The sequence below is a fragment of the Melanerpes formicivorus genome, unplaced genomic scaffold, assembly GCF_026170545.1.
Source record: "Melanerpes formicivorus ecotype bairdi unplaced genomic scaffold, bMelFor1.0.p_v2 SCAF_10, whole genome shotgun sequence".
In the NCBI taxonomy this organism is placed as follows: Eukaryota; Metazoa; Chordata; class Aves; order Piciformes; family Picidae; genus Melanerpes; species Melanerpes formicivorus.
Window position 1 is genome coordinate 11,944,257 of NW_027142362.1, and position 13,354 is coordinate 11,957,610.

Sequence of the window (13,354 nt, forward strand, 5' to 3'; positions counted from 1 at the left end):
GGGTCCATACGCGCCAGCTGCCGCCAGCCAGGGCTGGACCTCGAGGCGCACTGGACGCTGCTGCTCCGGTCCCACCGGGGCGAGCAGGGAGACGCCAGCAAAAGCAAGCCAGAGGCACCCCCGCGGTGCAGCGTGCTCCGCCCTTTCCGCCTCTCCGGGGACCAGCGCGGGGCGGGACCAACAGTGTTGCCGGAAGGGTAATGCTATGCTGGGCTTTGCCGGCTTCCGGCGGGTGCTGGCGGCGCCGGTGCAGAGTCGTGGTGGGGCTATGCCCCGAAAGGTGCGGCGGGGGGGAGTTCCCGGGAGGTGGCGGCAAGCAGGTGGTGCCCGTGGTGACCGCGCCTGTTCGTCTGTTTCAGGGAAAAGGAGCTGGGAAGGGGTCCGCGGAACCGGAAGTCGCCGCGGGCCCAGTGGTGGCGACAGGCGACGGCTGTGTGAGGGTGGCGGTTCGCGCCAAGCCCGGCTCTCGGTGTAGCGCCGTCACAGGTGGGGCCGCCGGAGCGACGGGTCGGCCGCCTTTGCCTGCCCGCGCCGGAACGCGGCGCTGCCGTCTGGGAGGGAGGCTCTCGGGAGAGCTTGCCTGCCGCTGGGCTCGAGAGAGCTTGCTGCGTTCGGCAGGGGCAGCCCCGCGCTGCCGGGCGGCTCGGAACGCTGGTTGATAGCGGGGTTTGAGATGCTCCCGTCCCTCGTGTCCGACGAGTGGCGGAGGCGTTTTTAACCACTGCCGGTAACTGGAAATGGAGCAGGAAGGATGTTTTTTCTCACTAGTCTGTCAAACAAATTCCAGAGTTTAACTGTGTCCACTAAACTGGGGGATGGTGGGGGGTAGAGGGGCGCGTCGGGAAGTCATCAACAAGCTGAAGAAAGTAATCTGCCGGCCCGGGAGCGGCTCGCGTAGTCCAGGCGGGGCGGTGAGCGCGGTGCAAGATCCAGCAACAGCAAACGCGCTTGGTCTGCGCTTCAGTCTGACACCGGCCGCTTTGTGCCACAAAAGGTGGTGCGCTTCAATTTGAATTATAAATTTTGACCCGATAAAATTTGTTCTCCTTCTGCATGTCTGGTTTGTGTACAAATTCAATGCCTTTTTTTGGTTTTTTTGCAGGTAGGTGTATGAGACTGACAGGTGGGCTGTAGTGAAGAACCCAGACTCGACTGTCAGCATGAGGAAATCGACAGCATAGCTCTATGGCCTGTTTATTTATTACGCCTTTTTCTTTCTGGTGAGGTAACCTGTTATGTGTTATGGTACTGACCTGGCCTGTACCTGAAGCAGAATGGGCGACATAGAGAGGGGCTTGGAACAGTGCCTCATTGTGTGAAAAACGTTCATGGCTGTGCTCTGAGACAGGTCTGAAGGCTTCTCTGTTCATTGTTTCAGAAGATTACCTTTCTTTGTGCTGGCTGACAGTTTTAAGGCAATTTATGGAGCATAAAAAAAAATCCTTACCTCCTGATCTGTACACTTATTTGTTTTTAAATTAAAGTCCTTTTGAAAGTATTTCTTCATTTTAGAAGAAAACAACTAGGTGTTTTGAACATTTTGAGCATAAAATCCTTGAAATGTTTGTTATAGATGTGACAGCTGAGGCAGTAGGTGTAGCTATTGCTGCACCTCCGTCAGATGGGGAGGCAAATGCAGAGCTGTGTCGCTACCTCTCTAAGGTGCTAGAAGTGAAGAAGAGTGACGTTATATTAGAGAAGGTACTTCCTTTTTTGTTTTTTGTTTTTTCCTTTAAGTTTTTGCCCTTCTGCAATTTGAATTCAAGATTTTGAAAATTACTAATTGAGTACAGGGAACTGCTTTCTAAGTTTAATCCAAAAGACACTTTAAAGGTGTTTACTCAAGTTAATGGAATATTTCATTGAGAACAAGCCTAATACCACAGCTGGTCTTGTGATCTTTAATTGTAATAGTTACCATAATACATTTTCCAGATTTGCATGGTTCATGTTTTCTGTGCTTTTCAAAGATTCTCTTGTTTTCATGTCAAATGCACTTCACAACATTTGTGTTTAGCAGAGAATGCATTTTACAGACAACTTTTTGGGTTTTTTGAAGTAACTTTTGTATTTGAGTGAAAATTTTCTGACAACTGTCACACATGAGCAAGAGCACATATTAGCTCTTGGATTGTAGCTAGGCCTCGAGTTTCTTTGTTGTAGACTTTACATGTCATGACTCTGGCAATTGGAAACTCTTTGTTTTATTCATTGTGCTGAATAAATAATTTGTTTTATTAATTCATTGTACTTAAAGTCAGTCTTTCCAGCCATGTTCATTTATAGTTCATGAAGATAAGAGCACAAGGAAAACTTGTGCCTTTTATTCTTGTTTCTTGCTATAATGTAGTATTTGTAGAAGTCTGTTAAAGGATAGTGGTAAATGGCAATGTGACTGATGCATTTAGCACTGTGTTACAAAAGGTAGAGATGTGAAGGTTTGAATCTTGCTTTTCCTGAAGCATGGGCAAATTTCCTCATTAGTGTGACAACACTTATTTTTCACCTTTCAAATAACCAGAAAGGACATTGGATGAGCAACCTTCTCCTGATGCATTCCCACACTTTTAAGAATCATTTTCAAAGCACTTGGTTTGTTGGCATTACAGTGAGATTTTTGTGAAATGTCTATTTGATGGTGATTCTCTGAAAGACGTTTTCCTTTGTGTGTGTGTCTGACCCAGGGTGGTAAATCACGTGAAAAAGTGGTGAAGATTTTGGTATCGATGACACCAGATGACATTTTAGAAAAACTGAAAAAGGAAGCTTCCAGTTGACCTTAAAACAAGAGTGGAAAATGGGAAAATGCATCTTGGTAAATGGACTGATACACTCTCTTATGTAAATCTAGTCCTGTTGAGAATGTGGGTAATGACTATGGAAAGACTTCTTCCCTTCCACCCCTCTTACTAATGTAGCTGCTGTATAATTGATGTTTTTTTGTAGGTTTGGTTAAAAAAACTTGTCTATACCAAGGCCTTGTAACTGCTTCTGTCACTATAGACTTCTTCCCTCTGGAGAGTTTCTTGTTGGTAAGATTTTCCCTCTTTCCTGGTCCCTAAAATGGTTTAAAAAGATTTGTTGTAGTGAAACAAACTTTGGTTAACAAAGTGAAAGGCTTGGAGTGACAGGCTTCAATATGAGAAGTGGTACCTGTGGTACTAAAGGGTAAGTCTGTCTTGATGGTAAGGAAGGTTCTCTTCAGTATCTAGCAATTTTACACTGGGTGCAGCTTTGCCCTGAGTGCATGTTTGTACATCTAATATTAACATATTTGAAGCCAATATATTGTTGTCGATGATGCAGGCAAGATAAAAGCAGAATCACCTAAACAACTGAAACAAACCCAGAAGTTTGCAGTATGAAAAACTGGCCCAGGACCTAGTAATTGCATAGAGTGCTGCTTTGTAGTATTCTGTGTTAGATTCCTGGAAGGTAGAGATACAGTGCTGTATCCTTGCCAAATGTCTGTCAAGTGTTTCAACTGTTTTAAATAAAAGAGGCAAAAAGTATGCTCTAATTTTGATTTCTGTTTGTATTTTTAACTCCAAATAGTTGTTTCCTAGGAGCTATTTATTACATTTATTAGAATGCTGTTTTTAAACAGGATCATTATTTTTTCCCCCAGTCCTTCCTTGGTTTAAAAATGAGTAGTACTCCAACCCATGGAGAACTGAGCCGAGTCATTTGTAGGACAGAACAAGAAATCTGAAACAAAATGGACAGCTACACTCCAGCCTCAGGGCTAATGAGAAGAAGGCTTAACTTCTGTATCATGCTTGAGAGATCAGAGTAAGATTTATCTAGTATTTCCAAAAAAAATGTGTATGATACCACACATGACTCTGGTTGGAGTTTGCTTTTTCATCTGTCTCACTGCTGATGTCTGAAATTGCCCTATCTTTACTGTGGTTGTCGTATTTAAATATGTATATGTTAATGTAATGCCAAAAGTCACCAAGAAAAAGTGTTCTGAAAGTTTGCTTGCAGTTTTGTCATAATTTCTCCTGGAAAACAATGTTATGAATGCAAAATTTTCAGCTAAATTGCTTTAATAGCTTCATGCAGTGCAGACTTTGTAGGTCTTAATTTAGTTTTTCACGGACAAAAATCTTCTGCATTAGGAAATTCTTTCTGCTTCCTGTTGTCCTAAATATTGCAACAATTATTTTTACTCAGAGAGCTGGTGCTTGTCAAGATGACAGCCTTCAAGGTGACTCATTTTAAAGATGTTATGAAAAATGTTACTTCTTTGTTTGGACAGTGTTTGGAGTCTAAATTGTGAATGCATTCACTTAATGGCTTGCATTGTGTCTGGGCGCCTTATTTTCTCAGGCTGTTGGTCAGCCATGTGTTTATCAGTTGCCTTTTTCACTTATCCTTGGTCTGTGCAGGCTGTCTTTGTTTTACTGTTGAGCCAGTTTTGGTTCACAGCTCCTTGCTGCTTCATCTATTCTTGCCCAGCAGAGGGATACCATGTCTTGCAGAAAAATTAAGGCAAAGCAAGCCAAGGGTTCATGGAGGTGTTTGGGGTTTTTTTGCCTTACTTCCTAAACGTCTTTATTGTGAGTGGAAAACATCAGTCCAGAGACTGAAGAATCCTGCATTTATAAATTATATTATTGGTTGGGTGGTACAGCAGTCATTATAAAGATGCACAGCAGCAGCACTTCACTCTAGTGGACCCCTGTGGACAGCACATCTGCAAAGCAAAGCACTGCAGCTCTTCAGAATTGGTTTGCAGTTACTTTCTGCTGCCAGTTGGTATTTGGAGGCCCAGGAAGATGCTTTAGAGCTGGCAGACAGCAAACAGGGCCGTGCTTGGGATGGAGAAAGGCAGTTGGGCGAGCTCAGCCAGCACCCGAGCACCTACATAGCCACTTGCTCACCCCTATCACCCCCATTGGGCAGGAGAGAAAACAGAAGTGAGAAACGTTGTGTGTGGAAATAAGAACAGGCTAAGGGGAGGAAAAGAGTAGGCTGAGGGGAGACCTCATCGCTTTCTACAGTTCCCTGAAAGGACATTGTAGAGAGGTTGGTGCTGGTATCTTCTCACAGGTAATTAGGACAAGAGGGAATGGCCTCAAGTTGCAACAGGGCAGGTTTAGACTGGACATTAGGGGAAAAAAAATTCATATCATGAGTAGTCAGACATTGAAACATCCTGCCCAGGGAGGTAGTGGAGTCACCATCCCTGGATGTGTTTAAAGTTTGTTTAGCTGCGGTGCATGGGGATATGGTTTAGGGGTGAACTTTAGGATCAATGGCTGGCTGGTGATCCTGGGGGTCTTTTCTGTCCTGAATGATTCTGTGAAATAATGCATTACACTTACCCATTACTTCACACACAGGCTAAGAGGAGTACCTGGGTAGGTAAGTACAATCTCTGAAGTACATTGGTCTTCCATGATGACTACGTACAACAGCCAATTTGATCTTTTAGTTCCCTCTCTGTTATGTCAACATGTTATGTATAGCCTTTGCTAGCTTCTGCTTTAGAGGTTTCACCTTTCCTAGACACCTCCAGCTTGCACCCTGTGTCTTTTCTTCCTAATCAGTGAAAGTAATTTGAAGACTAATGGGGTGCCTTCAGTGTATTATGCTGTCATTTCTAATGTAATGTGAGCCAGGCATACTGTCATATTCATCACTTGTCAATCAGAAGATAGTGCTGTTCAGCTAGGAAGTTTTATTAGACCTTGGGACTGCTGTACCCTCCCTAATGCATTTCTGATTTCTGTTGCATTTACAAGTGTGGGAGGGGGAGAGGGGAGCCATTTCTGTAAAACAGATTTTGTGCTTAGCCAAACCAAGTACTTTTGTCTGGATTGTAATATGGCATTCAAGACTAATCTGTCCAGTCATCATACAGTGTTTTTTCAAAACTTGTTGCAGTTGGCTGGTTCTTAGGAAGCAAAATTATTACTCATGGCATGTATTGAAGCCCTAGTTTCTGTTGCTCAATTGCTTCTGTTGGTTGAAGCTTCCGTGATTGTGTAAAATAAGCTGTGGCAGATGGAAACCAGCATAGCCATCAAAACAGAAGGATAGAAATTAAATTCTAGTAGTAGTTGCCTGTCTCACTTAAGAGTGAAAGTGGACTGGCTGGCCATGTGGCAAATAAAGCCTTTCTGTGCTGGGAACAGAAAAAAATATTTAATCTGAATACCTAGAATTATTTTAGGTTAGGATAAGTAACATTGAGATGTTGTTGTATCCAGCATATGAGAGCCTCTTACGTCAATGATATTTATGCAATCTTCCAATTATATCCACAGTAGCTTGGTTGTGGATATGTGTGTCCTGGTGAAATGCCTGGGAGGCAGGAATTGCTGGTCCATTGTATACCAAAGGTGAGGTACGTGGCCAAACAAGTCAATGCCAAAACTCTGGTTTAGGCCTAGCTCTTTCCAATCTTGTGTTGAAACCTTAACCCATGAACTCTGTGAACACAACAAAATGTGTTCTGTTCTATTGAGAAACTGTGGTAGCAAATATCCCTATCTGTTCTGCAGAGTATGTTTTTAGAACAGAGCTTTATGATACTGTAGGAGGCTTCATCCAAGAATTTGAAAACACATTTCACATCCCACTTAACTCCTAGACCAGTTTAAAATCACCGTGGTGTTAGTTGCTGCCCTCCTTTTACTTGCTGATCCCTGTTATAGTCATGTGCATTAAAGCTACATGATTATTCAAGTGTTTGAAATACCACTATTGGCTCAAGCACTGTCCTCTTTTTCTAATGCATTCTCTGGCCAATTTCAGTAGAATCTGCCTGATGGTGATTTACTATCTTGTTGCTTTCAGGCCTGGGCAGTCAGTGCATGCTTCGATATAATTAGGTTACTTAAAAATTAGAAAGATAGAAGTTATCTGAATAAATTCTATGCCAGGCAGTCTTAACAGCATTTGCTCTCTAAAATCCAAGTTTGAAATTAGGTATATGGTTTAATTGCAGTATTCTAATATACTAATTAAGGATATTTAATTATACCCTTTGAAGCTGGCCTCTTTGCTCTTTTACCTTGAATCTAGTCCATTTATCATCCTGCAGCACATTCATATCTCTACTTTTAGTCCCAAGTGTTTCTGAATCCCCATTTCTTCAGGTATTATCTGTCAAGATAAACCTGTGTAATTGACAACTTTGTCAAAAACTGGCAGTGGCAATTTACCAGAAAGCACAGTTTTAATATCTTCCTCTTTCAGCCCGGAGGATGATAGATACACCTGATCTTTCTGATCATTACTTCGCCTCTCACTCAGTCTTTCCCCTCTCATACTGTTTATTTGTGTATCTAAAACTTGAACCACTTGAGTCCATTTTTACCTTTTTTTTACTGCAGTCTGCTGTTTTCCCTGGTTAATGTTTTCAGTCATTATCTCAGGAGGATGATTCACTGCCATATTAGCTATTATAAAAATGTGCTGCCCTGTCTTCTGGGAACACAGTGCTTTACCCTCATCTAAAGTGTGTCTTTGTTATTATTCTCTAGAAGGGCTGCTGCACTTGGGGCAAAGTGCTATTAATGTAACCAAGGCACAATAACTAGCCAAAAAGCTGCTGGAAAAATGCAATACTTGCTTGAAAGGAAGGGGTCTGGTACTTCTCTAAAGTACTGGGAATTAATTTCTTCTTAGTCCTTTCTATATTAGCTTTTCACATAGTTGTTAGTGAGCCATGAAGAATTTTGCTTTCATTTGCATATGCTGCATTTATTTGGGTTTGCATTGTTTCAAGAGCTGTGGAAGTTAGTGATAAAGTAGTCTGCTGTACCATCTTACTACAGCTGGAGGCTCAGGTTTTGGAATGTTGTTTAAAAAACATTATGATTTTTCACGTCTGAAGTAAGGCAGGTGGAAAGGGAAATATTTTGTGTATGAATTTAGCAGTTGGTCACTATAGAAACATGCTGTAAAGAGAATAGTTATCCATGGACTGATGGGAAAAGAAAAGCTGTTGGAATGAACAACAGAGAGTCAAAGCCTCAGCTTGTACTGCTCAGAAGAAGCAGTTGTCTGCCTTAAGAGATTAATTTGGGTTACAAAGTATAATTCTGGGGCGATTGTCTTTTAAGTTGCTTTTTTTCTATTACCTAGTATGTGTGCAGTGTGCATGTGGAGGGCTGCAGCATGCTGTTCCTTTGTCCAGGTTTGATTGCTGTAGTGTTTTGCAAACCAGGATGCACTGAGGCATAAAAATGTCAAAGGTTTCAATACCTGTTAGGGCATACATGATGCCCATCTGTCTGAAAGGGGCATTAGCAAGTTGAATTTTATAGAACCAAGGTATTTCTGTGGAATCTTGTTTTAGTAGTGCTCCTCTCAGTAGCCTGTCTTAAAATATACACAGTATTCTTTGTTAATTATTTAGGATGTCTGCAGGGTTAAATTTGATACCAGTATCCCCCCATGTACAGAGTTTAAGCAACCACCTTCCTGACATTTCTGGGCCCTAGGTTCTTTGACTTTCTTGCTGCCGCTCTACCTTCAGTTTTGCTGGTGGTGTTTCAGTGCACCCCAGCAGGACCAGGTTCTTGGGTTGTCTCTGCTCATTGTCACATCAGCATTGTTGGCTGATCCTTATCTCCTTAGATGCTGTTGCATTTCTTTTTCTGCTTTTTGGGCCTGACAGCTCTTTGAGATGCATTCACTGTGAAAGGGGGGAAAAAAGGCCTTGTGATACAATCTTTGCAGTCAGAGGACTAACCTGTGGTTTCCCATGAGGCCCTGTAGCAGCTCTGTGTAGCCTCCTGGCATTTGTCCTTTAATGAATTGTCTCCTTTTGTCTTCAGTAAATCTGACATTAATCAGCACCTATGTGAGGTCATGTTCCTGCTATGAGGAAAGGCTGCTATTAGTTACTAGGATGCACTTCAGAATAGACAATTTTCTTCAGCTTCTTAGCTGCCTTTTTACAATGGAAGTGCAAGCTGTTACTAATAAACCTGGTAGCTTTATGGGGTTTTTTGAGAAATCTTTTGTTTGAAAAACCTGATTAGGCTCATCACTGGCTGAATATAAAAGCTAATAGATAGAGGGGACCAGCCAGGCAAATTGCACTTGGCTAATTTAACTTAATGAGAATGTCTGATTCTGCTCAGTCAGTTTCTCTCAGTGTTCAGGTTCAGTTACTAAGGCAGACACAGGAGCATTCTGGTTGGGGTTTTTATTGTAAATACTAACTTACAATGATGTTTTCAAACTGTATGACTTCTCCTTGCTATGATTCTAGTCACATACCAGTTAGACTAACTTTTTTCTTTATTTAATACAGTGGCAGGTGATACTTCTGACAGAAGGTAAATGTGAAATTAGAGCACCTGAAAACAGTAGTTTGACAGTCACAGAGTCATAGAATCACCAGGGTTGGAAGGGACCTCTAAAGGTCATCTGGTCTAATTCTGTGCAGTGAGCAGGGGCATACTGAAATAGATCAAGTTGCCCAAAGCCATGTTGATCCTCATCTTGAATATCTCCAGGGATGTGGCCTCAATCACCTCCCTGGGCAACCTGTTTCAGCCACCCTCACTGTAAAGAACTTGTTCCTAATATCCATTCTAAATCTACTCTAATTTCAAATCATTGCCCCTCATCCTATCACTCCAGGCCTTCATAAACAATCCTTCTGCAGCCTTCTTGTAGGCCCTCATTAGGTACTAGAAGGTCATGATTAGGTCTCCCCAGAGCCTTCTCCAGATCTTTCAGCCTGTCCTCATAGCAGAGGTGCTCCAGCCCCCTGATCATTTTCATGGCCCTCCTCTGGACCTGCTCCATCAGGTCTGTGTCCTTCCTATATTGAGGGCTCCAGAGCTGGACACACTACTCCAGGTGCAGTCTTACCAGAGCAGAGTGGCAGAATGGCAGAATCACCTCTCTCTCTCTGCTGGTCACACTGCTTTTGATGCAGCCCAGGATGTGATTAGCCTTCTGGGCTGGAAGCGAACACCGTGACAATAGCTATCATTAAGTTGTGGATGAATGCAAGGCCAGTCTTTCAGAGCCAAATGTCTATGTATGTAAGAGTAGAGAAGGTGTAAGATCTAATTAAACACAAATTTCACTAGTCTGAGAAGCACATAAATCCTGTATCTGCAAAAATAAGTGAAGTGAGCCTGCTGGTAGAGGTGCCTGCATACCTGTGTTGTACACATAAGGAAACACAGACAAAAAGAACATGTAATACCAGAGTTTGCCATAAGCCTTTCTGCCAGCTTTATGGGGTTGCCAATTGCAAATCTGAATTTGAAAGTACTTTTTTTCTGACATTACTGTAAGGTAGACCTCCACAGGAAATGGAACATTTTCTGCACCACTGCTTGTGGAACAGGGCTGTGAAGCAAAGTTCCACTAAAGTGTGTTTTATGGAAAATGGAATTTAACAACCTTTTCTGTAGAAAATCTTTTGTTTCTCAGCTGCATATGATTCCTGCTCACTTCAGGGAACCTACTTGGTCTTTTTCCTAGAGAATAATTTAGTGAAGTGCTCGTAAGTTTTACCTTCTTGGAATTATAAACTTAAACTATTTTTATCAGTTCATTTTCAGGTCTTAGCTTTTTCCAGGCTGGGTTTTATGCTGGTGAAGTGAACTGGAAGGTGAACTTCTACAATGGAAAATAAACTGTGGTGGGGAAAGGGGAGGAAAAAAATGAATTATTTAAGATAATCAGAGGTCAGTTATTGGGCTAGGAGCAATTTTGGGTTGTAAGTATTTGCTGCTTATCCTTCTAAGCTTGACTGGTGAGGAATATGCACAGAATAGAGGCTGTGATAGATTCCCTGTATTTTTTAGCACCTGCTCTCTGTTTAGCACTCAAGTCAAAGTAGGGGGGGAAAAAAACCTGTCAGGTTTTCAAGACCTGTAATCTGCAATATAGCTTTCACAGTTTTATTTCACTTGCAATCTATGAATCAAGGTGGGAAAAGGATATTATCCATAGCCTTCAGTGTGAATCCTGAAGCCTTAAATGCCACTCTGAAATCTTTCAGGAAGGAAAGAGTAATTCTCTGAAATGATAGATTCATGTCAGGACCATTAGTATGTAATACAGAAAGAGTATCTACTGATGCTGCTGTTATTTAGAGTTGTGTAGGTTAAAATGCAAATTCATATGAGCTGTGCATAACTAGTTCATTGATTCTGCCTTTCCATCTTATTTAAGTAAGTTGATTCTGCAAAGGCAGCTACAGTTTGCCAGTAATTTTTCATTTTGGTGACTGAACTATTATCCATCACAGCAAGTCAAGACTAACACTTTGTAATTGCTGTGAGAGGCTGGCACATCCCCTGACACTAGAGCTGGCCAACTGCAGCTCCCAGGGTCTTGTCTTATCTGAAGAGCTTCATCCAAAGTATTGTGAGGTCTCCCACAGGTTTCCATTATGCTAAATTGGCAGCCCTGGGAGCCCAGCCTCCAGCCTTTTACTGTGGGTGGAGCTGCTGCCAGAAATGCTCTTTCAGGATACAAGTGAGGGTTTGATCTGCAGGGGAAGGTAACTGTGGCCTGTATTAAAAACTGTTTCAAAGTATGAGACACTTTTATATTTCTGTGTCAGAAAAGAAAGTTTTAAGTCTTCAATTAGAAAAGAAAATTGAGCTTGAAGTTAATACCCATCACTACCACCTTTCATCTCTGAATTTTAGACCTAGCCCCTCTGCTGTATTAATTTCCACTCCTGAAAAAGTGCAAATACCAAAAAAGGGATGATACTTCAAAGCTGAAGTGAAATCACTTGGGAATGGTAAAATCAGATGTTCTGATTAACTGACTCTTTCAATAGTATGTGAGTGGGTAAATCAAACATTTGCTTTTGCTTTCCTGTCTGTGAGCAGCATTGAGCAGAGGAGACACCTGTCCTTGTTTCTTCCAAAAATGATGTGCTTTCTCCACAAAGGAGCTTTTGGTCTACTGCTACATGTGTACTCAGCTTTAGGGGATAACTGCACCTCACTATTTCAGAGGATAAATAAACCCATGCCTTCTTAATTATTACAAAGTGTGACTAGAGGCAGGCTTGGAAGCAGAGAATAAGCTACCAAGACTGCTGTGTGTTAGACTAACAACAGGGGAGATAGCTGAATTTAAAGATTTTAGGGAACTTGTCCTAAAAAATAAGGTTTAAGCCAATTCTATAGAATAGAACTACTGATTATCTTTGTGTCCAGTTACATGAAGGACAGAATCTTTTCCAAAGAGGAATGTCAGGCTTCTAAAGTAAGAAAATACGACCATTATTAACTAGGTATGCCAACCTCTGTGTTATGTCCCTTTCCCCCAGTCTTTTCTGTATGTAATAACCTACAGATTTTCATTCTAGATTAGATGTGGGTTTTTGGAGATGCTCACTCCTGTGGTAAAGCCCAGAGTCTCTTGTTGCCACTGTAATACAAATAATAATAAGAGCGTAATCAAGGTTGTATTTGTTGTGTGGTTGTTCTGAACGCTGGAGACTTACAGTAATTATAATACCATTAAATAGTAATGGGAAAAGATTTAAAAGTAGATCATGAGAATCTGGAAGGAGATGAAAATCTTTCTCCCTTTTCTTCACCACCCTAGACATTGTGTTCCTCTCTTTGTGACAGAAAGAGCAACTCAAAATGATTTTCAGAATGCTGGGACATAGATCAGCCTCTCTTTGCTAGGGGCCAAGAGTGCCCTATAAATGACAGGTTTAAGTGGGAGAGAAATTAACCAGGAATTAATTCAGTTTCAAAAAGTAGCTTTCTGTAATTTTGGAAGTGCATTGCATCTGACTGTATTTAGTAGTCAGAAATACTGCATTTAGTGCCTGGGGACATGAATACGACTGAAGAAAGCAGTTCTTCCACATACCTTTGTATAACCCTCACCATGGGACCCCAATGCTTTATAAATCTATGCAGCCAGTGGTATGACTCTATTTCAAATGTTTTTTTGGAGTGTGCTGATGTGGAAACATTGTCTGATACAACTCTGTGACTCTTTGTTTCATGAAACAACACTCAGTCCCAGCACTTTAATTTGTATAAGTCAGTGGGTGGCTGTCTCCCATCTTCTTTCATGATGTGTTCACAGTGTAGAGCTTCTGATATGTGCTTGAAACTCTGCATAAATACCAGAGGTGAGAACACTCTCCATTTGGAAACTAATAAAATTGCTTGTGTCAAGACTTCAGGTGGCAAGGTCCCACAGGGCTAGAGGTGTGTTGGTAGTCTTTGGATTTTGCACATGTGACAGACCAGTTCCAAGGAGTCTTTCAGCAGCTGCAAGGCCATTTGACTTGCCCTTTCTTTGGGAGGGGTATGTTTTAGGGAAAATGCATTTCTTCTGGGTAGATTTAGTCTGATTACTTTGTTGTGTGTGAGCT

At 41.8% G+C, this 13,354-nt stretch overlaps 1 protein-coding gene across 1 annotated transcript; it reads left to right on the forward strand.

Annotated features, from left to right (window-relative positions):
• Nucleotides 1-169: 169 nt before the first annotated feature.
• CUNH15orf40 (chromosome unknown C15orf40 homolog) lies at nt 170-3,520 on the forward strand. Its single transcript, XM_068143689.1, has 4 exons — nt 170-280; nt 360-486; nt 1,574-1,701; nt 2,685-3,520. The coding sequence occupies exons 1-4, from the start codon at nt 206-208 to the stop codon at nt 2,775-2,777; spliced, it is 423 nt and encodes a 140-aa protein (XP_067999790.1). The 5' UTR covers nt 170-205; the 3' UTR covers nt 2,778-3,520.
• Nucleotides 3,521-13,354: the final 9,834 nt, after the last annotated feature.